At 36.0% G+C, this 27,718-nt stretch overlaps 1 protein-coding gene across 1 annotated transcript in view; it reads left to right on the forward strand.

Moving 5' to 3' along the window:
• Positions 1 to 27,718, forward strand: part of FAF1 (Fas associated factor 1) — a gene marked incomplete at its 5' end in the record, with an annotated part of 331,295 nt that overhangs the window by 248,530 nt on the left and 55,047 nt on the right. Inside the window, one exon of the mRNA XM_008057040.1 lies at positions 11,152 to 11,247. Within this exon, the coding sequence (XP_008055231.1) occupies positions 11,152 to 11,247 (96 nt within the window). The remainder of the gene's footprint in view (positions 1 to 11,151; positions 11,248 to 27,718) is intronic.

Raw genomic sequence — 27,718 nt, forward strand, 5'->3', positions numbered from 1 at the left:
TATACTTTATTCACAGACCTATAGCCTAGAGAAACATTAGCTTTATCAAAGCAGAAATTGTTTACCATTGGCTGTTTCCTTGCCAGTCAGCTAAGTTCTTAGCACATTGTCGTTGCTTAGTAACTGTTAGTTCAGTGAGTTGATAATTGTATTTTGCCCTTTACTTAAAACAAGCTTAGCCAGGTGCGCTGGCTCATGCCTGTAATCTCAGCACTTTGGTAGAGAGAGGCGAGAGGATTGCCTGAGCCCAGGGGTTCAAGACCAACCTGGGCAAGTTGGCGAGACCTCTTCTCTACAGTAAATCAAAAAAATTAGCTGGGCATGGTGGCATACACTTGTGGTTCCAGCTACTTCGAAGACTGAGGCAGAAGGATTGCCTGAGCCCAGCAGGTTGAGGCTGTGGTGAGCATGCCACTACACTCCAGCCTAGGCAACAAACTGAAACTGTGACACAAAACAAACAAAAAACCCAGTACTATATGTTTGTTTAGTACTATATGTTTGTTCCCCCCAGAGTTATATAGCAAAATTCATATAATCAAGCATAGATATATAGACACACAAACAGATATACATATATATACTCTTTAATCCTCACAACAGTCTTATGACTTAGAAAACTATCAGAAGAGGAAACTGAGGTACTGAGAAGATAGAGTTATCTAAAGTCATACAGGTATTAACAGGCACAGCCAGGACTGCAAACCCTAGCAGTGTGGCTTTGGAGTCGAAGTTCATAATAACTCTGCTTTTATACCTCTTCAAAGTACAGTGAGATCTGCTTACCAAAAAAATTACCTTACAGTTACACATGGTTCTTCAGATACTTCCTTGTTCCAGGTGCAAATGATTTGGGCGACATGGGGATGCATTTTAGGGGAAGATTCTTCCTTCAATAGGACACTGCATCTCCCCTCCCCTTCCAGAACAGCAGGTCCCCTGATCCACTGAACTCACCAAAGTAGTGTGGCTGCATCTCTTAGGCCTATTTCTTCCCCAGTGAACAGAAATGTCATACAGGGCTATGTACTGGAAGACTTCCACAAATGTGTGATACAAGAGTTTTTATCTCTAGGAATTTGACTTTTCCCTAAGTTGGGTTCAGCTCTTGGCCCACCCATGTAAAAATCTCTTCCTGTGACATCCCCACTTCCTCCCTCTACTCAGTTCTCACCTGGGATTCTGCTGCTTCCCTTATAAACTAACTGAATAAAAGATGTTTATTTCTGGAAGATTTGTCCTAGTGTCTTTGGGCATGATTGACTACCAAAAATACCAAATGTTTTGGGGGTATAGAAAATGTTGAGGTTGGGAAGGTTATGGAAGACTTTCAGGAAGAGACTGAGCTGAATTTTGAAGAAGTTCACTTACATTCTCTCATGTTTCTCACATCCTGTGAAGTGGACAGGTGAAAAAGAATGGTGAGGAAAACCCAGGCTAGAGTAAAGGAATGAGCAAACGAGTTAGGGAATTTCCTACTTAGAGTAGACAAGTGCAAGGCACGTTTTTGGATCAATGAGCAAACAAACCTGTATAAAGTGTACAAAAATAGTGGGAATAGGTAATAGCTGGAAAGATAGGCCAGCTTATGGCCTTGAACATCAAACTGAAAAAAAAATGTTCAGTATCAGAGAAAAGAACTTGGAAATTATCTAGTCCTATTCTTTTTTTCATTTTACAGGTGATAAAAAAGGAGGCAATTGATTAAGATCACACATGAATAAGAGGCAGATTTAGGATTTCAATCCAGGTCTTTTGATCTATGTACCGTGTTCTTCCTGTGTATTAGCCCACCAATGGTTTTATACACATAGATCATATGACAGCACTGATGGGAGAATTAAGTCATAAAAAGGCATCATCATGCAGTCTAAGGATATAAAAGAATGATACTTGCTTTGCTTTTTAATGGTGACTACAGAAAAATTAAAAGTGGCTTACAGGTTAGTTAAATGTATTTAAGCTGAATGTTCACAGTAGGCTTAACTGGTTTCCCAAAGTCACTGCAGCAGACAGGGCACCCCTTTTTTTTGCCCCCGATAGCCTGTTGTCGTGTCTCTCAATATTGGTTAAGTTCATCTCACAGGAATTAAATGGGAAACCTGTAACAAGTTACACTTTTGAACACCACTGTGTAACATAGCCTTTGAAATTCCCAGTCATAGGTAGTGAGTGATGTCAGAGATGAGTCCTTAAAAGCTCTGTATGTCTAAACAAACATACTCTCCACAGGAAGGCACTTAAAAGAATGTTATGTGGAGAGAGATAAGAAATCCTTAAATAATTTAAACTTACTTTATTTAGGAAGAAAATTTTATTAAATATTAGTCAGCATCTTTTGAATATCTTCGTGTGGAAAAGATGAGTAATATGTTTGGTCATTTTGTATATGTTTTAGAGAACACACTAATAAAGTTAAATGTAGTCGACATAAACTGGTATAAAATACTTAAATGATACCAGTACAGTCATCTAGGCTAAGACTCTTAAAGACAAAAATAATTGAGAGTTACAACAGAAAACAGCTATATGATAATCATTTGTTTTAGCAAGAAGCCAAAGATGAAGTGTTGTGTGGTTCTATCTTTTAAGTTAGAAAATCAAGTCTGCTATACTAGGCACTTTTTCACTTATCATCTTTTTATTGCTGTCAACAATTATATTATTCCCATTTCTCAGATGAGGAAACCAAAGTCTTATGAAGTAATCATCTTCCTTGAGAAATGACATTAATATCAAAGCCAGTGTCCAAGGCAAGGTTATCTGAATTCAAGTACCTGACATATAATAAAAACTCAATAAATGTTTGTAGAATGATAAAGTTATAGACTCTTGATAACTATATGGCTAGTATAACTTATTAAGCAGTTAACTCTAAATTATTAAGTAGTATGCGGAAAAAGAGCAGAGTCAAGAGAAATCTGCATGTGTTCTAGATCACCTTTTCTTCTCCCTTACTGGTCTTACTGATTAGAGACAATATATTTACTATGTTCTTTCCCTCTTCTGCCCTCCACCAGAGGGGGCTCATAATCAATTAAATGACATAGAGGAGTAGAGATCAGACTGAAAAATAAGGACCATTTTAATTCACAGCCTGAATTATTGACCTCTGTGCAAAAGAGTTGATTTTAAAACAGAAATATTGGTTCAACTGACATAGCTTTGGTTTAAAGTTGACTTGCAAATAACATCTTGCCCACCTGCCTGAGGATAGTACTTGTATATAGGTAATCCTGACCATTCTCTCTCGTAAATAGGTATGAGAAACTGTGCCACTAGGCAATGTTAAGCCGGTCTAATAGGGCTGTATTTCTTATTGTATAAATTAATGCTCTTCAGAAGTATCCTAATGTTCTGTAGTGCTTCAGAACCTCTTCTAGTGTACTCACTAAAATCAACAAATAATAACATCTAAGAATATTGTGATATCCATATAGTTAATAAAAGTATATGTTCAGAAATTTTGCTTTATCTCCCTATAGCATAATCTGGTTTGGGGGGTCTGTGATGCAATAGCAGATTAAAAACAAAAACAAAAAAAGTTTGTATTGAGCAACCTCTCTTTGGTAGAAAACACTCAAGATAATGTTGGACTACTGTGGGGAAGCATAAAGGTAGGCAGTTACACTGCAGAAAAGTAGAATCGGGTGATTCTTGTGGATTTTGAGAGTCCCACCAGATTGAAAGAAAGAAACCAAAAAGCAAGTCAGAAGCATTTTAAATTATTTCTATATATATTTCTAAAATTTTTAAAAGAAAATTTGAGATAATTAAACCAAGACGCTTACTAGTATTTTGTAATTAACTAAAACATCTTTTTAAAAAACATAGTTACAGTTATTTAGTAGAGATCTAGATTAGGAGTCAAGAGAACATTCTTTGCTATCATTAAACAGATGTGAAACTTGGGGGCAAACAACTTTATTTCTCTATACTTCAGTTTCTTTCCCTGTTAAAGTGGGAGGATTAGACTAGATCTTGTGAGAAGAAACCGTCTTTCATGTGGAATCTGTTGGGATGATGGAACTTATTGATATTAGAAGTTTAAGAGTAGGCTGCTGATAACTTCTCCCTGGAAATTTTCATTACTAGCTTGGAATGGGACAAGGGATATTTTTAGAAGAAAGTGTGGCAGCAGCACTGGACTCAGCTAAGTGTTGAAGATCTGTGGTCTCCTGGTTGATGAGTTCTGAGGAGCCTTCCGACTCTCATATCATGAGTCTAAAGTGAAACCATTTATAGCAGTCATCCTTGTTTCTTCCAACTCTGCTTGCTTGCTTACATGGTAGCATATGTGTTTATGTATAGCAGAATGCCTCAGAATTTGTTACTGTTCATGTTTATTTCATTAAGCCTTGCCAACTTGCCAAGTCAATTGAGGACTATAACACAGCAAGGCCAGAGAACACAGTTTTTTGAGCTATTTACACACGAGTTTTGTAGATAATTGATCTTGACCTGCACATCTTTTAATATTCCATGGGTTCCAGGATATTATTAGTCACTTCCTTTTTAACAGTATGCTTTTTTATGAAGTGACTAAACTGCTATTTAACCTTGCTACAAGAATGTGGCAGTGGGCTAGTCCAGGCAAGTGGATGTACACTTGGTAACTAGCATTCTTAATAAACTTGCTCCAACCTGCCACAAATTAAAGCTGTGTGTGACTTTTATAGCATATAAGTGACAAAAAATGGGGTGGGAGAGAAAAAAAGAAAACTTGGGTTGTGAATAAAAATAAATAAGCTTTTTTGATTCGTACTTTAGTTGACAGTAAATGAAATTTTAACCTCATAACTCAGTTTGGCTTAAAACTATCTCAGAAATCTGTTTAGCTGAACAGTCAGCATCTGAAAACTTAAAATTTATATTCTAGCAGTTATCTTCAGGGCTTCTTACTAATAAAAGGCTTTGTATTGGAAATGTAATGTAATAGAAAACTCCATGGCCTTTGGAGTTAAATCTGGTTTACCACTTAGTAGCTGATTTATCTTGGACAAGTGATTCTACTTCTCTAAGTCTGTTTATGATCTCTACTGTCATGGTAATCTTTAATTAGCAGAGTTGTCATGTATGATGGACATATGTTAAACACTAACTATAGTGCCCGACAAATTGATGATCTCTAGGAATAGCTGTTTTAGTTAAGCCAAAGAAAGTAATTATTGTTTATCATACTGTAAGACAGTCTAGATCAGGGATCCCCAACCCCTGAACTGCACAGCAGGAGGTGAGTGGTGGGCAGTGAATTAAGCTTCATCTGTATTTACAGCTGCTCCCCATTGCTTACATTACCACCCTAGCTCCACTTTCTGTCATATCAGTGGTGGCTCTAGATTCTCATATATTAAAATGTAATAATAATAGAAATAAAGTACACAATAAACATAATGCTCTTGAATCATGTTGAAACTATCCTCTCTTAACCCCCTGCATTCCCTATTCCCCCCCATTTGTGGAAAAATTGTGTTTTCAAAACCAATCCCTGATGCCAAAAAAGGTTGTGGACCACTGGTCTAGATATACTAGGGCCTTAATAATTGTTTGATTGGATATTTTTTAAATGGTTGTGAAATAAACTGCCTGAGTTTTAATTTTGGCTTTCTACTCAGTACCTGTATGACCTTGGGCAAGCTTCTTAATCTATGTAAGGTTTAGTACCTCACCTTTAAAATGGAGATTTATTTTTTATTTTTTGAGTAGGAGTCTCACTCTGTCACCCAGCCTAGAGTACAGTGGCATGCTCACAGCTACCACAGCCTTGGCCTGCTGGGCTCAGGTGAGCCTTCCACCTCAGCCTTCCAAGTAACTGGAACTACAGGTGTGCACCACCAGGCCCAGCTAATTTTTGGATTAACTGTAGAGACATGGTCTTGCCAAGTTATCCAGGCGGGTCTCAGCCCCTTGGGCTCAGGTAACCTTCACCTTTACCTCCCAAAGTGCTAGGATTACAGGCATGAGCCACCGTATCCAAAGAAAATGGGGATTATAATACTTATGTGGCAGAGTTATTTTGAAATTTTAGTGGTGCAATACATATAAGCACTTTGTGTAATAACAATACATATTAAACTTTTAATAATAGCGGTAAATATTCAGATACTTTTAAAATGTTGAGTGTTTTTTTTTTTTTTTTTTTGGTGTATGTATACATATGTCAAGACTTACCCAATTGTATATTTCAAAATATGTGTAGTTTATTATAAGTCAATTATACTTCAGTAAAGCAATACCACTCTCAATATATGCATTTATATCTTCATATAAAGAAATCATCAGAGACCCAAAGAACTTTTGTTTATGTAGATTATATTCATTGACATTTACCATTTTGAAAATTAATACTGAGAAAAAAATTAAATATTTAACTAAGATAACAATAATAAACCAATTTCATGTTAATATAAATAGCATTTTTATGAAAAGTAATTATATTTTCTAAAAATTTAGTGAGTAGAGAGACATTGTTTTTATACTTTTGCAAATCTCCATAATGTCTGGCTTAATGTTAAATAGAAGACAACAGGATCCTCATATCTTCCTGATTCTGCATTTAACCTGTTGTAATATATTGTTTTGACTGAAGCATTATGAAAAAACCTGACCTCACGCAGATCTGTTGTTGGAAGAGGGAGGAGTATTTTAATAGTCTTTTCAGATAATTGTGGGTATTCTTCTTTGATACTAAACTAGGACTTGCCAAGTGGTTAGTTTGACTATGGAATCTGAAGCCGTATCAGTATATTTCTTGTACTTTGTTATAGTAAGATCCTTTGGTCTGCCTCATACTTTATGCATAATTTTATAACATCATGCATTCACTGCTTATTTGGAGAATATTGGTTCTCTGAGCTATGCAGATTTTCTAAACATTGACCCATTTCATTATGTGATATCAAAAAATTACTTCTGTTAATATCATCAGTGATCTCATCAGAAAAGCCTTTAATCACAGAGAAGTTGTCAAGCTCATGATGACTGATAGTTTTTAAATTTTTCTTTGAAAACTCAAAACTGGGCATGGTGGCTTACACTTGTAATCCCAACTCTTTGGGAGGTGGAGGCGAGAGGATTGCCTGAGTCCAGGGGTTCAAGACTAGCCTGGGCAATTTGGGCAAGACCTTGTCTCTACAAGAAAAATTAAAACTAGCCAGATGTAGTGGCACATACCTGTGGTCCAGCTACTTAGAAAGCTGAGGCAGAAGGATCACCTGAGCCCAGCAGGTTGAGGCCGCACTGACCATGAGTGTACCACTGCATTCCAGCCTGGGCAACAGAGTGAGACTTCTACTCAAAAACAAAACAAACTCAAATTTTGTCATTGGCAATTAATACTGTCAGACCTGTTCCTTGAAGAAGTAGGGTTACTTCATTAATTTTGTAGAAAAAGCCAGGCAAATACAGGCAGAGTATCCCTAATCTGAAAATCTGAAACTTTTTGAGCACCAACATGACATTTTGGATTTTTGGATTCAGGATGCTTAACTGTTAAGTATATATATTGCATGTATTCCAAAATCCAAAAATTAAAAAAATCTAAAACACTTCTGGTCCCAAGCATTTTGGATAAAGGATACCTAGCCTATACTTAAATCCAAATAACCACAGATTGTCTGCCAGTCATTTGTTTAAGTCATTTGTTTCATTGTGTTCCATGAAAAAAGTGTCTGTTGATGCTGAGGGCAGTGGGAAGCACACAGCTCACACAAGTGCTTTTCCCTCATCATAACCATCATGCTTTGGTATGCAGCATGAGTACTTTATATGTACTTTTCATTTGTCACATAGAATATTAAAAGACATGTACTCAAGAGTAAAAATTTAATTAAAATTAATAATTCTTACTGATTCAACAGGGACATTCTAAAGTGAAACTGGCATTTTTTTACAGTGAGTTTATGCCACTAGATATTTTAGGACAGTTTGGTGCTACTACCTTGATTTGTACTAAGGTACCAGCTGATTTTCCCACGACTGCTTTTTTGGCATCAGTGTAAAAACACAGAAAAAAGTAAAATATCATCTAAATATTATGAAATAATTTTGACCTTGTGGAACTTCTAAAAGAGTCTCGAGACCCCTGTATCTGTAGATCATACTTTGAGAATCATTGGCACAGTATGTTCCTAATACTAACTAAATATTTTCTGGAAGAAGAAAAGAAAAAACTTTAAATGGGCTTTAAGAGTATTCTCTCACTGATAGAATGCCTACTTTGTGGCAAGCATATTCTCATTTAAGCCATTCTCACAGAAGCCTGTTAAGAAACTTGACTATGTCATTTTTTTTTTTTTAATAGAAAAGGTAACTAAGGGTTGAGATGTAAAACATTCAATGAAGTGAAAAGAAGTGCATTTGAAATCAGGACACTCTGACTTTAAAAGTTCATGCTACCCTCAGCTGTCTCCTATTACTAAATAGAAAAAAAAATTCCTTTCAGCAATCAACAAGAATTTGTTAAGTGCCTGGTTTTTCCTTGAATTACTTTTTAACAAAGCAAATTTACTTGATTTGGGTCATTTTTCTTCATGTCTAATTTAAAAATGATATGTCATCCTTAGCTTTTCAGTCGTTGACAACTGACAAATTGAATTATTGCCTACTGTAGCTATTTATGCTTAAAATGTGGCCTTAAAAATAGAATTGTTAGACAATACCTAATTTTTCAAACAACGGTACTCTTTGGACAGTTTAAATGTATAAACTTTTTGTGTTGATGTAGTATAATATATACTTGTCAAATTAACTCATTTATTTATGAACACACATACTTAAAATAGTGTATCTAAGATATGTTAATTTACAAATACTGCTTTTGGCCACCCTTACATTTCATGAAATAATTTTGTTCAAATTCTATGTGTGTGTTTTTTAAGAAAGCAGGATGTATTGAGAAGACAAAAAGCTCCCACAGTGGGAGGGGACCCAAAGGGATTGCCTATATTTTTAAATGTACATAAGCATCATCATCACCACTAGCATCATATTTTCTAGAGTCCATCTTCTTCACTCTAAGTTGTTTGAGATTCAGCACCATTTTGAATCAGTGTATCATGCCGTCACTGGACATTTTATCCCAAGCCACAAGTACTCATTCACAGAATAATAAAAAGTATTGATTGCTGAGCATCTACTGTGTGCTAGCCATTTTCTTATTGCTTTACCTATATGAGCTCAACCTTATTATCCCTGCCCTGTGGGGAAAGTACTAATCTTATACTATTTATATATCATTAAAACAGTTGTAGTTTTTGTTAGTTATTTTTTCATTTGTCTTATAGGTGTATATTCATCATCTTCCCAAGACACTTTTCTTTTCTTTTTTTTATTGTAAAGATGTGGAGTACAATTCAGGGTTAGGTATACAAATGTTCATTATGCAGATACACTTGTTGATGAGATGTGCCCCTCCCTCCCCTGGCAGTTTCCCTCAACTGCCAATCCCACCCCCTGCTCCCAGGCAGTTTCACACTACTGCCATTCCCTTTCTTATAGTATTATGATAATTGTTCAGAGTCCACTTATGAGTGAGAACATATGGTACTCTGTTCTTTGTTTTTGTGGTAGATCACTGAGTATGATAGACTCTGAATCCATCCAAGTTGCCGCAAAGTCCATATGTTTGTCCTTCTTTATGGCTGCATAATATTTCCTTGTATGTATGTACCACATTTTTGAAATTCAGTCCAGCTTCAGTGGGTAGAATGGCTGGTTCCATGTTTTTGCTATTGTGAATAGAGCTGCAACAAACATGCATGTGGAGGTATCTTTTTGGCAGAATGACTTGAGTTTCTCTGGGTATATTCCCAATAGGGGGATTGCTGGATCATAATGGAAGGTCAGTTTCTAGTTCTTTCAGAAATCGCCACGCTGTCTTCCAAAAAGGATGTACTAGTTTGCATTCCCACCAGCAGTGTAGAAGTGTTCCTTTTTCTCCACATCTTTGCCAGCATCTGCTGTTGTTTGTTTTATTAATGATGGCCATTCTTACTGGAGTTAGGTGGTATCTCAATGTAGTTTTGATGGGCATTTCTCTGATGATTAATGAGGCTGAGCACTTTTTCATGTGTCTGTCAGCTGCCCATATATCTTCTTTTGAGAAGTGTCTCTTCATGTCTTTTGCCCACTTTATAATGGGGTTGTTTGTTTTTTTTCTTTTGACACATTTGAGTTCCTTGTAGGTCCTAGATGTTAAGCCTTTGTCAGATATACAGTTGGTGAATATTTTTCCCATTCTTTGGGCTGCCCAAGACACTTTTAAAAGTATTTTGTAAAGGCTTGTCTACAAGGGCTTTCAATCCTTGCAATTGTTGGATCATAAATAAAAAAAGATATTACTGAGGTTGTGACTGTTAGGTTGCCAGAGCCTTCCAACCATATTCTACCTTTTCCTCTAACTAACCTAAAGAGTGTGCTAACCTCAGAAACACTTCTCCTTACTAGTTGGAATTGACTTCTCTCTAGTGGTGGAATATCAGGACCTCTAGGAATAATCATGAAACTGATAGTTAACATCCTTGTCTTCTTTATTAACCAGTTCTGACAGGTAAGCTCTTTAAGCACCTGAAGCATTGACTGGGATTATTTCAGGCTGTTTTGTCTTTTCCGACAATATATTCAAAAAAAATAAAATATTTTTGAGGAAGCACCTTGTAACAGGAGAACCATTGTGAATACTCAAGTATAAGGCAGCTTCCCCTTTTCTGCGAAATTGTCTTGGGTAAAACCTAAGCTTACATTTTTGTATATAAGTATCTTCTGGAATTTTTTGTTTCTGTGTCTCACCTACAATTTTGTATTTCTGTCCTTACTCATTGAGAGTTAGGAAACTGAGGTATGATTTTCCTAATCAGAAAAGTAGCAGACACACACTGAGGGAAAAAAGTGTATGATTTGCCTTATTTTTGACTCTTTACATTTCCTGGAGCCCCAGTCTATTATCTAATGAAAATTAGTCTTGGCTGCTCTAACATCCCGTGTGTGGAAAAATTTCAAATTTTCAAAGCCTTCCTGTAATGTAATACCCAGGCTACTAGAGTAAGCTTTCTAATCTAACTTCAGAAATAATAGAAAATATAAGAAAAATAAAATCCTCTTGTGAAACATGACCACATTTTGCTTACAAATGATGGATTCTACTTTTTGCAGATGTGTCTTGCTGAATCAGGGCTCTCTTATCCTTGCCATCGACTTACAGTGGGAAGAAGATCTTCACCTACACAGACCCAGGAACAGTCGGAAGAAGTAAGCCTGTTTGCCAGCTTTTCATTGATCAGAAGACCTATCCTCCACCCACCTGCCCACTTCCTATTCCTTTTTTATCTGCCACAGCAATGAATACATAAAGTTAATACAGCATGAATATTCAGTGAATTCTTCAAGACAGAAACTTTTCATGAGAGCTTATTACTAATGTACTTTTTCTTGCTCTGTTAGTTTCATGTTTCAACAGACAATTCAAGTGGATTGGTTGAAATGATTTTTACTCAGAACTGTCAGGTTAACAAAGGAATTTTCTTTACAGCTGACTATGTATGCAGTAGAGTGCATTTATTAGAATTGATTCTGGAGATCCATTAGTTCATTGAGTTGGAGTATCTTCTGTGAGCCAGACATAGTGCTTGATATTAGATAACAAAGATGAACAATGCTATACCTATACCAAAGTGCTCAGAGACAAGGGTATAGTTTACTGTACATAGTTTACTAATAATGATGGCATAATGTAAAAAATGCAGTGATGATATGTACATAAGGGTGCTATGAAAACAAGGAGGAAGGAGAGTCAGATAAGATTGAACATGTTTGTATATATGCTGTTCCTACTTGTGTCTGTGTGGGCCTGGAGAATATCAAAAGGTATCTCAGTTCTGTTCTTGACTACAAATAGCACTTCCACGCTTAACTCTGACATGGTTATAATGGGAAAGGGCATGGACAATACAATTTAGTTACTTAAGAAATATTTTTGAACTCTTACTGTATGCTAGGAAAAAGTCACCATGACTTTAAAAGTATATGCAACATAGGTTATAACTAAATAGCATAGAAAACAGTATTTAAACTAGTGTTTTTGGGATAGAGCATGATTCGAGTATTTAAAAGCTTGGGTATGGTGGCTCACAACTGTAATCCCAGCACTTTGGGAGGCTAAGGTAGGAGAATCACTTGAGCCCAGGATTTAGAGACCAGCCTGGGCAACGTACAAGACTTCATCTCTATTCAAATGGGGGAAAAAAACAAAACAAAACTTGGGCTAGTCCAATAAAACCTTTTCCCACTTACATTCTATACAAAATGTGGTTGCTTTATTTTTATTTAAATTGATTATATATTTCGGACACCCATATGGAAGTTACTGTAGGACTTCTCAGCCATCCTCTGAATATGTATTTAAATCACTTAATTATGTGAAAGAGAAATGGAGGTCGTGCTCAGTGGCTCAGCCTAATCCCAGCACTTTGGGAGGCCGAGCTGAGTAGATTGCCTGAGCCTGCAAGTGCAAGACCAGTCTGGGCAACTTGGTGAGCCCTCGTCTCTCTACAATAAATCAAAAATTTAGCCGGGCAATTGCCTGAGCCTGCAAGTGCAAGACCAGTCTGGGCAACTTGGTGAGCCCTCGTCTCTCTACAATAAATCAAAAATTTAGCCGGGCATGGTTGCATGCGCCTGTAGTTTCGGCTACTTGGAAGGCTGAGGCAGAAGGATCGCCCAAGCCCAGCAGGCCAACACTGGTGTGGCCTTGAGTGTACCACTGCAGCCTGGGCGACGGAGTGAGATTCCAACTAAAAAAAAAAGAGAGAGAGAGAAAGAGAAATGGAGCTGCATAAATGAAGTTCTAGTCTGTGATCAGTCTGTTAAAATAATAATTTTAATCTCTGGTTAAAATAATAATTTTAATAATAATAATCTCTGGTTTTTTTAACATTTTTAAAAAGATCACAGAGAAGGAACCCTTTCCCCCTGCTAAAAATATGACTTACTATATTGTACTGTACTGTATTTGGGCCTCCAAGTATGTTAGTTTCTTTTAAAGAGACCACATGATTTTTTCCCCAGTACTTTATCTCACTAGTCTTTGTGAAAGAAAAATGAGTTTTACTGCTTGGCAGAAATTTCCAGAAATAAATTTAGTAAATTATTTCTATATAATACTTGGTTCTGTTTTTAATGGCTATAGTAAGTCATGCTTCGACTCTTTAATAGATAAATCTACTAACATTAAATTGTGGCCAACTAGCTGCAACTAAAATTCTTGCTTATTCTGTGCCCTGAGAAGTGATAGGTAACTCTTTTGCTTCATTTATTTTCTTTACTCCACCTCACCACCATACATGCTATCATCAGTATAGAGAAGTTCATTCCATACAGTGAGAATCAGTGTTTGTGAGGCCAGTACACTCTTTTAGGTTAATTAGAAAAAAAGATAGACTAGGGTTAGGAGGCTTTTGCCAAACTAAAACAGACAACCTCAGTAACATCCTTTTAATTAATTTATTTTAGCAACAGTGTCTTGCTCTGTTACCCAGACTGGAGTGCAGTGGCATGATTATGACTCACTGCAGCCTCAACCTCCTGGGCTCAAATGATCCTCCCACCTTAGCCTCCCAAGTAGCTGGACTATAGGCATATGCCACTATGCCCGACTTTTTTTTTTTTTTTCCTTGTAAAGATAGTCTTGCTATGTTGCCTAGGCTGGTCTCAAACTTTTGGGCTCAAGCAATCCTTCTGCTTCGGCACCCCAAAACACTGGAATTATAGGCGGGAGCCACTTTGCCTGGTCAGCCTCAATAATATCTTAAACTCTATCTGCAATGAGTCCTTTGTTTTTCATTCTCTCGCTAATTGTAAATACTACCTCCTCCAGGAGGCTGGTGAGAAATGGAAAAGAAAGCCATGACTTGGTTTTTATTGTATCATACAGTTATAAAACTGGAAGGGATTTTTGAGATCATTTGCCCCAACCTAAACTTTAATCCATTCAAGCATTTATATAATGTAGTCTAGGTGCCTATCATTAGGACCATAGTCCCTATGCTAAAAGAGCTCACTGTCTTTTATAAGAATCCCCCCAAAATATACCTGCATTTTGTCTCCAGTTACAGGGTTGTGCACTCATTTGGCAACCAGTTTCATTGTTGAGCTGCTCTTTCTATTCATACATATACTTGTGGCACTCACTGATTCTGCTGCTTTCTTATGGTTCTACCCTTCTCCTACATGATTTTAAATGTAGAATACCCTAAGTACTTCATGTATTTCAAGACAATCACAATTTTGCTATTGACATTCTTAAACCTTGAGTTAGGAAGGATATATTTGATATCAATAGTTGAATTCAAGTTTTAGATTTTAAGGATTGTAGTTATATATTCATTAGCTGGGGAAATTTTTATTCTTATATCATTTGTCTAGCCCTACAAACACATTTTCTTTATGATAATGTAATATTTTCTCTTTCCTTCCAATCTTCCCCTTGCTCCTGAGAAAATATGAAAATATGATTTTCTCATATTTTGGGGTACCTAGCTAGGTACCAGTCTCTTCTCAGCCACGTGGGTAAAACACTATGCCATGGACCCTGGCTTCTTGAGAACTGTTCAATTCTCAGTTGACAGTAGAAAAAGAGGGGTAGCCTAAAATAAGCATTAGTGTGTAGCAGTGGCAAAGGAAACATTTACTGAATGCTCACTCTGTATGGATCAGATGACTGTAAATTGATATTCATATTATACGATTAATGAGAAAATTGAGGGAAGCAGGAGATGCTAGGGGAGCACAGATATGGGCGGGGGTGGTGGTGGTATAACCTTCAAGAATGTTTGCAAGCAAGAGTCTTGTTTGCCTTGCCCACCTCTGTAGCCCTAGCACTTAACATAGTGCCTGGCATATACTAGACTCAGTAAATATTTGTAAATGAATATTTTTTGGAAAGAAAAGGAAGAATGACTAGAGGAGTTGATAGCCAAATTGAATTATGAAGAATGAGTCACAGTCAGCCAAATAAAGAGTCAAGAGAATTATATTCCATTCAGGGGAAGCAGCATGATCTGATGTAGTATATGCAGAGAGATAAGTGCAGGTTAGTGTTAGGGCAGAATAGAGTGAAAGAAAAAGGAAAATACAAGATGAGACAAATGTGACATAGTCTTGAATGTCACATTGAGAAATTGAACTATGGGGAGTAATGAAAGACTTTTAAGTGGTGTATGACTTATTTCTCCCTCCAAGTAGACATTTTAGAGAAGAACATTCTACTTTATGTACAGAAGCTAGATTTAAGGGAAGCAAGACCTGGAGACAGAAAAATCAGGTGTGAGTCTATTATCTTAGTACAGCTAAGAGATAATGAGTTCCTCAGTGTAATATACAACAGACTGAAGGAGGAAAAAAAACCGCATGATCATTCAATTGATGCAGAAAAAATATTTGACAAAATTCAACACCCTTTCATGATAAAAACATTCAACAAACTAGGAATAGAAGAATGGTATGTTAACATAAGCTATATGTGAAATGCCTACACCAAACATTATACTTAATGGTGAAAGACAGAAAGCTTTTTCCCTGAGATCAGGAACCACTTTAACCACTTCTGTTCAAGATAGTACTAGAAGTTCTAGCCAGGGCAATTAAGCAAGAAAAAGAAATATAAGGCATTCAGGGCTGGGCACAGTGGCTCAAGCCTGTAATCCCAGCACTTTGGGAGGCCGAGGCAAAAGGATTGCCTGAGCCCAGGGGTTCAAGACCAACCTCTGCAACATGGCAAGACCTCATCTCTACAATAAAGCAAAAAATTAGCCGGGCATGGTGAAAAATGCCTGTACTTCCAGCTATTTGGAAGGCTGAGGCAGAAGGATCACCTGAGCCCAGCAGGTCGAGGTTGCAGTGGCCATGAGTGTGCCACTGTTCTCCAGTCTAGGTGACAGAGTAAGACTCCAGCACAAAAAAAAAAAGGCATTAAAGTTGTAAAGGAAGAAGTAAAATTATCTCTTCTCAGATGACATGTTTTTATAGGTAGAAAACCCTAAAGATAACACTTTATTAAAAAACTGTTAGAATTAAAAAAATGAATTCAGTAAAGTAGCAAGATACAAAGTCAACATACAAAAATCAGTTGCATTTCAATACACTAACAATTAATGATCTGAACAGAAAATTATGCATATAATTTCATTTATGACAGCATTCAAAAGAATAAAGTACTTAGGAATTAAAGAAATGAAAGATGTATACCATGGAAACTACAAAATATTGCTGAAATAAATTAAAGACATAAATAAATGGAAACACAGTCCATGTGCATGGCTGGGAGGACTTAATATTATTAAAATATCAAGTCAAAAGCAATCTACCAATTCACTGTAATCCCTATCAAAATCCCAATCATGTTTTTGCAGAAATAGAAAAATTCATATGGAATCTCAAGGGACCTTGAATAACCAAAAGAATCCTGAAAAGTAAGAATAAAGTTAGAGGACTCACTGGTTTCAAAACTTACTACAAAATAATAGTGATCAAAACAGTGGGATACTAAGACAAAGATGAATATAGACTAGTGGAATAGAAAGAGAGCTGAGAAATTAACTATGGCATATATGATCAAAAGATTTTTAACAAGAGTACCCACACTATTCATTGGAGAAAGGACAGTCTTCTCAACAAATGATGCTGGGGAAACTGGATATACACATGCAAAAGAATGAAGTTGGACCCTTAATATACAAAAATGAACTCAGATCAAAGACCTAACTGTAACTGTAAGACCTAAAACAATACAACAGTTAGAAACAAACATAAGGCAAAAGTTTTACATTGGATTTGCATGTATGTGTACATGTACATGATTTCTTGCATGTGACATTTAATGGCACAGCCAATAAATGAAAAAATAGACATAAGACTTCATACAAATTAAAACTTTGTGCACCAAAAAACACTATCAACAGAATTAAAAAGACAACCCACAGAATAAGAGAAAATATTTGCAAATCACATATCTGATAAAGGGTTAATATCCATAATGAACAGAGAGCTCCTAAAATCCAATAACAACAAAGCAAACAATCCAATTAAAAATAGGCAAAGACCCGCAGCTGCAAGACTGCTACTACTGTGGTTTTTCTAGCCTGGAAATCCAGTCCAGCAGCCTTGGTAGTTTTTGGGTACTTGACCCACCATTCTTCATCATCCTTCCTACCCACAGCCACCTGAGCTTCTCCTACTTGAGTCCAGATCCCTTCTAAGCAGATTTCAGTTTCTTTAGGTGCCTAAACCACCATCCTTCCATCCCAACTGCTGCCTCCATGGGTACCTTGGCCACTGCACCCCAGTCTGGGCGACAGAGTGAGACTCCAACTCAAAAAAAAAAAAAAAAGAGAGAATGATCTCAAATAAAAAGCCTAGCATTATACCTCAAGGAGCTAGAAAAAGAATAAACCAAGCCCAAAGTTAGCAGAAGGAAAGAAATAATAAAGATTAGAGCAGGAATAAAAGAAATAGATTAACAGGAAAACAGCAGAAAGGATCAACAAAATGAGAGTTGGTTTTTGGAAAAGATAAACAAAGTTGACAAACTTTCAGCTAGACTAAGAATAAAAAAGAGTGAAGTCTCAAATAAATAAAATCAGAAATTAAAGAGGAGGCATTACAATTAATACCATAGAAATACAGAAGATCATAAGAATCTACTATAAACTATTATATGCTGATAAAATGAATATCTTAGAAAAGAATGGATAGAATCCTGGGGAAATACAACACCAAGATTGAGCCATAGAGAAATGAAATTTGAACAGACTAGTAATGAGTAAGGAAGTTAAATTGATAATAAAGTCTCCCTTGAAAGAAAAGCTCAGTTTCCAATGTCTTCACTGCTGAATTCTACCAAATATTTAAAAAACAAATCCTTCTCAAACTCTTCCAACAAATTGAAGAAAAGGGAATACTTTCAAACTCATATTATGAGACCAGTACTACTACTGGTCTCATAATACCAGTACTACTACTTCATACTAAAATAAGACAAGGATACTGTAAGAAAAGGAAATTTCAAGCTAATATTCCTGATCAATATAGATGCACAAATCCTGAACAAAATACTAGCAAATTGAATTCAGTAGCACACAAAAAGGATTATTTGCCATGGTCATGTGGGACTCATTTCTGAGATGCAAGGATGGTTCAACATACACAAGTCAGTAAATGTCATACACCATATTAACAAGATTTAAAAAAACCCATATGATCATCTCAATAAATACAGAAAAAGTATTTGGCAGAGTTCAATATGCTTTCATGGTAAAAACTCTCAAAAACTGAATATAGAAGGAAATTTTCCTCAACACAATAAAGTTCATATATGACAAGCACAGAGCTAACATACTCAGCACTGAAAAGTTGTATAATATTTCCCTAAGATCAGGAACAAGACAAGGATGCCTGCTGTCACCATATTTATTCAACATAGTATTGGAAATCCTAGCCAGAAAAAGAAACAAAAGGCATTCAAATAGGACAGGAAGAAGTGAAATTGTCTCTGTTTGCTGATGACATGATGTTATATATAGTAACCCTGTTAGAACTAGTAAAAGAATTCAGTAAAGCTGCAGTATACAAAACATTCAAAACACCACTAGCATTTCTAAACACCAACAACTAACTATCGAAGAAAGAAGTCAAGAAAACATCCCATTTACAATAACTTCAAAACACTTAGGAATAAGTTTGACCAAGCAAAAGAAAGATCTGTACACTGAAAACTATAAAACACTGATATAAAAAATTAAAGAGGACACAAATAAATGGGGAAATATCTTATGTTAACAGATTGAAGTAATTCATATTAATTAATTTTAATATTGTCAAACTACCTAAAGTGTTGTTCAGATTCAGTGCAGTCCCTATCAACATTCCAATGACGTTTTTCACAGAAATAGGAGACAATATTGTAGAGTTAATATGGAATTACAAAAGACCTCAAATAGCCAAAGCAATCTTGAGTGATAAAAACAAAGTCAGATGTATCGGACTATCTCTTGCAAAGCTATGGTAGTTGTCAAGCAGCATGTAATAGCATAAAGCCAGTACTGGGATTAAAATAGGCACATTGATCCAGGAAACAGAATAGAGAATTCAGAAATGAACCCATGCATTAACAGTCAGTTTGTTTATTTTACAAAGGTGCCAAGATCATACAATGGGAAAAGGACAGTCTCTTCCTTTGGTATAGTGCTGGGAAACTAGATATGTAGAAGAATGAAATTGGACTCTTATCCCATATACAAAAATCAACTCAAAATGGTTGAAAGACTTTACCATAAGACCCCAAACTGTAAAACTACTAGAAGACATAGGGGGAAAGCTCCATGACATTGGTCCGAGCAGTGATTTTTTAGACTTGATACCAAAAGCACAGCAAAAAAAGCAAAAATTGATAAATGGGATTGTATCAACTAAAAACTTCTACACAAGTAAGGAAACAGTTAACAGAGATTAGAGACAACTGTGGATTGGGAGAAAATATTTGCAAACCATACATCTGAAGACATTAATATTCAAAATATGCAAGGAACTCAAACAATTCAATAGCCAAGAAAACAAGTAACCCAACTTAAAAATGGCCAAAAGATATTTTGCATAGCCATTTCTCAAAAGTGGACATCCAAATGGCCAACAGGTATATGAAAAATGTTCAAAATCATCAGGGAAATGAACATCTAAAGCCACAATAAGACATTACCTGATACCTGTTAGAATAGCTATTATAAAAAAGATGAAAATTAACAAGCTATGGCAAGGAAATGGAGAAAAAGGAACTCTTGTGTACTGTTGATAGGAATATAAATTTAGTACAGCCATTATGGAAAGCTGCATAGAAGTTTCTCAAATCTAAAAATAGGACTACGTTTGATCCAGGATTTCCATTTATGCTGTGTATATCCAAAGGTCATGAAATCAGTATGTTGGAGAGATACCTGCACTCCTGTGTTTACTGTAGCACTATTCACAATAGCCAAGATATGGAATCACCTAAGTGTCTGTCAATGGATGAATGAGTAAATATAATGTGATACTATTCAGCCTTTAAAAAAAAAGGAAATTCCATCATTTTTGTCATGAGTAAACCTGGAGGACATTACACTAAGAAAAATGAGCCAGGCACAAATAGACACTGCATGATTTCACTTAAATGTGGGATCTAAACAAGTTAAACTTATAGAAGTAGAGAGTTGAATGGTAATTAACAGAGACTGGAGATACAGGGAATGGAGAAAAGTTGGTTAAAGGGTACAAGTTTCAGTTAGAGGAATAAGTTTTTGAGACCTATTGTACAACACAGTAACTATAGCTAATTATAATGTGTTGTATATTTTTAAATTGCTAAAGTAAATTTCAAATATTCTCATCACAAAAAATGATAAGTAATGAGTTCATGGATATAAAAGCATTACATTGTATGCTATAAATATATAAAATTATTATTTGTTCATTCAATTTCTTTAATCAGCAAAGGACTTGAATAGAAGATATCCAGATGTCCAATAAGCATACAAAAAAATGTTCAACATCATTTGTTATTATGAAAATACAACTTAAAATTACAATGAGTTACTAATTCACACTCATTAGGTTGCTACTGACAAAAAAAAAAAAAAAAAGCCAAAAAATAACAAGTTTGGCAAGAGTGTGGAAAAACTGAAACTCTTGTACAGTGTTGATAGGAATGTAAAATGGCACAACTGCTATGAAAAACATCATGGAAATTTTCCAAAAATTACAAATAGAATTACCATATGATTCAGCAATTCCACTTCTGGTTGTATACCCAAAAGAATTGAAAGCAAGGTCTCTAAGAGATATATTTGTACACCCATGAAAATAGCTACATTATTCATAATAGCTAAAACATGGAAGCAACGCAAATATCCATCAACAGATGAGTAGATAACTAAAATGTGGGAAATCCAGACAATGGAATATCATTCAGTCTTAAAAAGGAAGAAAATTCCACAATATGTTTCAACATCAATGAATGTTGAAAACATGCTAAGTGAAGTAAGCTTGTAACAAAAAGACAATTACTATATGATTACATTTACATGATATACTTAGAGTAGTCAAAATTATAGAGACAGAAAGTAGGTTGCCTGTGACTGGGGGATTGAGGGGCAGAGGAAAATGGGAAGTTATTGTTTAATAGGTAGAATTTCAGTTTTACAAGATGAAAATGGTTCTGGAGGCAGATAGTGGTGATGGTTGCACAATATTAAGAATGCATTTAATGCCATTGAACTATACACTTAAAATGATCGCAATGGTAAATTTTATGTGTATTTGAACACAAAGATAAGTGATAAAAGAATATTGGGAACATGTAGAAAGACACTTTACAGCGATTGTAGTCATATGAGTGGGAACAAATACAGCTGGTGAAGTGGCTATGGTACTCTAGGGACAAACTGATAGATCCTAGACAGCACTGTTTATTCTACCATTAGAGACTTTGCAACCCAAATGCTAGGGAAATGTAAAAAAACAACAAGTAACTGCCTAGATATGAATGATAGAGTGTCTGAATAAAATCTAGAATATTTTCCCCCCGAAGCGGGGAGAAGAGATAATGATATCCTGAACTAGAACATTACAAGAGAGAAGGGCATGGATTCAAGGAAATATTTAGGAGAGAAAATCAGTAGGACTGATGAGTAGTAGGACCTGTTGGACATGAGAGACAGGTAGGATATAACAATGATGCCTAGGTTTTGGCTTGAATGACAAAGAAAATTTATTTGGTATGTCATTCAATAATTTTTTTTTTTTTTTGAGTTGGAGTCTCACTCCGTCGTCCAGGCTCCGTGATCCTACCGCTTCAGCCTTCCAAGTAGCCAGAACTACAGGCACACACTACCATGCCTGGCTAGTTTTTGATTTATTGTAGAGATGAGGTCTTGCCAAGTTGCCCGGGCTGGTCTAGAACCCCCAGGCTCAGGCAGACCACTCACCTCAGCCTCCCAAAGTGCTGGTGTTACAAGCTGAGCCACTGAGCCCAGCCTCAATAAATTTTGATTGTGTGCATGTGCAGTATAGGTCTAAGTGCTGGGAATATAATTGTGAACAAAGAAAGGTCTTACCATGAAGAAACTTATGCCTTACAAAATGAAGTTAAATGTTGGTAATTTTCAAAAGTCTGTATTTTGGGTTTTAAAACTTGGTGAGATACATATGAGATGGAATGCAGGAGGTAACAGTACATTGCATTGTACCACAGGCAGACAGGATAAATAGTAATCAGTTGACGCCTAAAAATCTCTGTCTAATGCCCACCTCAGATTCACTCCGTATAGAACTGAACTTACATTGCTCTCCCAAAAACTCATCTCCTCATTCGTATTAATGTCCGCTATTGACCCAACCCCAAAATTGTTTATTTTAGTCAATGATTAAATGGTTCTTTGAAACTGTCCCTGTTGATCTGACATACTGAGATTTGTATGAATCTTTCCGTTTTGACTTTTCAAAAAAGAATATTTTTATATCAGCATCAGACTTGTTGCTCTGATTTGGTAGGTGAGTAGTTTTTTTTGCTATTAGTTTATGTTTTGCCCATTCTCTGTACTAGCTTTTCCCACAACACTGATCCAATAGGTATGGGGTATCTCTTGCATTTTGTCTTCTCCCTCCCTATTGATTCTTTCTCTTCATCCTAAAAACATGTTCAGATCTTTTTATTTTAAAAAATATATTCCTTCAAACCTGGCTCCCCCTCAGACTTTTTTTTCCCCTCCCATAGCCAAGCTTCTTAGAGTAAGCTGTAATGGATAATTTTGCTTCTTCATCTTCTTTCTATTTACTTAACTCCCTACAATTGGCTTCTGTCTACTATGTGACTAAAATTGAATTTTACCATTAAAGTCAGTTGAGTAATTTGTCAGATACCAGACTGTGTTATCTCCTTTCATTTTCACGGTACCTTAAGGTCAGTATTAGTCACATTCTACAGTGAAACTACAAAAACACTTGCCCAAAGTCATACAGAAAATGATAGAGTATTCAACCCCATGCCTTTTGACTATAAATTCAAGTTTTATTGGTTTTGTTGTTGTTTTTTTCCCTCATAATACCATAACTTTGTTTCTTAATCCTTATTCTACTAAGCCTATTTACAGCTTTGTCATCCACTCCCATTCTAAAAATTGTCTCAGACCTTCCTTCTGTGACTCTTTCTCTGAATGTGTTTTCTAATCTTTGACAGCCATCTATCTCTTTTTTATTGGTTTCTCTTCCTTCACCAATTGAAAAAATATACATAAATAATAATATAGAGATGTACATGTAGACATAGATTCTAATCATTATTCTTCCACTGTTTTTAAAAAATTTTTATTATAAAGATGTGGGGTACAGTTCATCCCTGTTAATGAGGTATGCCCCTCCCTCCCCTAGCAGTTTCCCTCAACTGCCAGTCCCCCCTACCCCACCCACCAACAGCTTCCCATTACTGCCAATCGCTTTCTTATAGCATTATAATTGTTCAAGGTCCTCTTATGAGTGAGAACACATGGAACTCTGTTCTTTGTTTCTGTGATAAATCACTGAGTATGATCAACTCCAAATCTATCCAGGTTGCTATCAAGTTCATATATTTGTCGTTCCATTCAGGTTGCTGCAAAGTTCATATATTTGACTGCATAATATTCCATTGTGTGTATGTGCCACATTTTTTTTATCCAGTCCAGCTTCGATGGGCAACATGGTTGGTTCCATGTTTTTGCTATTATGAATAGAGCTACAACAAACATATGTGTGCAGGTATCTTCTTTGTAGAATAATTTGAGTTCCTCCGGGTATATTCCCAATAGGGGAATTACTGGGTCATATGGAAGGTCAATTTCTAGTTCTTTCAGAAATCTCCAGACTGTTTTCCAGAGAGGCTGTACACGTTTGCATTCCCACTGACAGTGTAGAAGCTTTCCTTTTTCTCCACATCCTCGCCCTCTGTTTTTTTTCCTCTATTTTTTCAGTATTATTCACTCCTGTAGCCTTAACTGTTATTTTATATGCTGATTAATTTGAAATGTAAATCTTTTCTGGACCTCGTTCCTGAGCTCCTGAGAAGTTTTGTGTTTTGTTTTTCTTTTAATTTCAGCTACTTATGAGATATGTTTACCTGGCTGCCCAATAGCTACCTTGAATTTATACTGAGAAATAACCTCAACATCCTCCCTCACCAGACTTGCCCTTCTTTACCTATTCAGTCACCCAAAAGAGAAATTGTGGTGCCATTTTGTCTTTTTTCTTTTCTTCATCCCCAGGTCTAATTGGTCAACCATTTCTATCAGTTCTAATGAAGTATATTTTAAGTCTGGTACCTTTAGTCAATTTTTACTACTCAAGTATAGGCTTTCAATTCCATACTTGGAATGTTGAAATTCATCTCCCTTCACATATCTTCCGGTCTGATTTGCCACATGTAACCATACCCTCCCAGACCCACACACATGAGAGAGGGAGAAGGGACTGGGATGGGGGGTGTGGAGAGAGAGAGAGAGACAGACAGACAGACGGAAAGACAGAGAGCATGAGCAGTTGTTTTCTTAAACACTGCTTTAAAATCTTTAGTGATTTCCCTATTGCCATCAGAGTAAAGGCCAAATATCTTAGCGTGCTAGTTTAAAGACTGCTATAATCTAGTTCTATCAAACTTGTTTTGCCCTTCCTGCTAGTCCACACTTCTGTCCCACATGTAGAGTCAACAATTCAGTTTGCTTTTTAAAATTCTTTATTAATTTTTGAAATATCCAATTCCTTGCTCAAGCTTTTTCTCCTTTATTCTCCAATAGCATTTGCTTATATTTTTATTGTATCTCTTGTCACACTAAAAAATGATACATTTGCAACTAAATATATTTCCCTTTTAGGATAAGAATTTCCTGAAGGCTGAATCCATGTTTTATCTTTGTATACCTAGTTTTTAACTTTGTGTCTTGACATAATAGATAGTTGGTGAATATTTACTGAGAGGAACAACTGCTTCAATTATAAACTTGCTTTAATGCTTATTATAAGTTCTAAAATTTTGTCTCAAAGAGTTATCAGTTTAGTTATTATCTCCTCCAGGAAGTTTTCCCAGACCCTTCCTTTCCCCCAGCGATTTAGGTGCTCTCCTCTGGATTTATGTGCTATAACATTTATCACCCAGAGTTATAATTATCTGTATTATATTATACAGATATAATACAGATATTAATTATCTGTATTATACACACAGGGCCAGTAGGGATTTATAAATGTTTATTGAATGATAAAGGTAATGAATGAATGCAGTAAACAGCCAAAATAGAATCACTAATTTTGGGGCTGTTTTAAAAATTCTGAATAAATAGCTTTTTCGAATTCAAAGAATTTTAGGGCAGCCATGACAGATACCAAGAGATTGTCTATTCTCATCAGTAAACATTAATGAAAAAAAGATTGTTTATCTCATTTTTTAGACAAAGCTTTTCCTAACCTGTTAGATGACTCATAAGAAAATGTGAAGAGATTGGGAGTTCCTTATACATAATTAAGTAGCTCATTCTTGCAGTTACTTCAATAATTCATATTTGAAATATACTTTTTTTCAACAAAATTGGCTTTTTAGATACCTCCCTTTTAAGATGTGGTTGTCAGATTATGGTTTTTTTTTTTGATTTAAGAGATTTAGGGATTCTATACTTTGTGAAAGTAAAATGAATATTGGAGACACATGGGGAAAATTTAAATCCCTATTTTAGTATGAGGTAAAGTTCTAATGTTATGGAAAGGGGTTATTATTTTATTGAAACCTGGATTTGGAGAAAAAGGATATATGCGAGACAGTAAGATAACAGGGGTGAAAAAAGAAAGAAGTATATATAGAATATTTCCTTTTTTCTACCATATCCCCCATACCTCATTCTTAATATGATGCCTCTCAAAGGGAGAGGTAAGTACTGGGTAAGACTAAGCAAAGTTTGAGATGATAGCTTAGTTGCTAGAGCATATAAGAAGGCCTGTCACACTGGTCCTTGGTTTCTTTCCACTTGTCTTTAAACTGGCCAGGCACTGTAAAGGCATGTGCAGTGTACCTTGTAGATCTTGAGCCTTTATCTGTTTAAGACACAGCCTCTTTCGCACATTTATTTTGTACCCTGAGACTTTGTCAAAGTCCTTTATCAGTGCAAGGAGGTTTTTGACAGATTCTCTTGCATTCTCGAGGTATAGGTTCATATTGTCAGCAAAGAGGGATAACTTAACTTCTTTTCATATTTGGATACCCGTGATTTCCTTCTCTTGTCTGATTGCTCTAGCTAGGACTTCCAATACAATGTTGAACCGGAGGGGTGAGAGTGGGCAACCTTGTCTTGTTCTGGTTTTCAGGTGAAATGCTTCAAGTTTCTGTCCATTTAGCAATATGTTGGGTGTGGGATTATCATAGATGGCTCTCACTATTTTAAGGTATGTTCCCTCTATACCTATGTGTTTGAGGGTATTTATCAAGAAGGGATGCTGGATTTTATCAAAAGCTTTATCCTCATCTAATGATATAATCATGTGGTTCTTGTTTTTACATCTGTTGATATATTTAATTACATTTATGGTCTTACAGATGTTGAACTAACCCTGCATCCCGAGGATGAAGCCGACTTGGTGATGGTGGATGATTTTTGAGATGTGTTGTCATATCTGGTTTGTTAGAATCTTGTTGAGGATTTTTGCATCTATGTTCATCAGGGATATTGGCCTGTAGTTCTCTTTCTTTGTTGGATCCTTACCCGGTTTGGTTATCAGTGTGATGTTAGCTTCATAAAATGATTTGGAGAGAGTTACATCTTTCTTGATTACCTGGAATACTTTCAGTAGGACTGGTATCAGCTCCTCCTTGTATGTTTTGTAGAGTTCTGCTGGAACTCCATCTGGTCCAGGGCTTTTTTTTTTATAGGTAGTTTTCTTATGACAGAATCAAAAGAAAACATATGAGTAGCCAACAGACACATGAAAAAATGCTCAGCCTCACTAATCAGAGAAATGCAAATCAAAACCACATTGAGATACCACCTAACTCCAGTAAGAATGGCCATCATTAATAAACTAAAAAACAACAGATGCTGGTAAGGATGCGGAAAAAAGGGAATGCTTCTACGCTGTTGGTAGGAATACAAGCTAGTTCATCCTCTATGGAAAACAGTGTGGCAATTCCTAAAAGATCTAGAAATTGACCTTCCATATTACCTAGCAATCCTCTTTCTGGGAATATACCTGGAGGAACTTAAATCACTCTATTAAAAAGATACCTGCACACACATGTTTATTGCAGGACTATTTACAATAGCAAAAACATGATACCAACTGTGCTGCCCATTGAAACTAGACTGGATTTTTTTTAAATGTGATACATATGCACAATAGAATATTACAGAGCCATAAAGAAGAACATAATTGTGGACTTTGTAGCAACTTGGATGGATTTAGAGTCTATAATACTCAGTGATTTACCATAGAAACAAAGAACTGAGTACCATATGTTCTCACTCATAAGCAGACCCTAAACATTTACCATAATACTACTATAAGAAAGGGATTGGCAAGCCAGGCTAGGTGGCTTAGCCTGTAATCCCACGCCTTTGGGAGGCTAAGGTGAGTGGATTGCCTGAGCCTGCGGGTTCGAGACCCACCTGGGCAGGTGAGACCTCAT

This window comes from Carlito syrichta, unplaced genomic scaffold, assembly GCF_000164805.1.
Source record: "Carlito syrichta isolate Samal-C Ts95f unplaced genomic scaffold, Tarsius_syrichta-2.0.1 Scaffold86251, whole genome shotgun sequence".
NCBI classification, from domain to species: domain Eukaryota; kingdom Metazoa; phylum Chordata; class Mammalia; order Primates; family Tarsiidae; genus Carlito; species Carlito syrichta.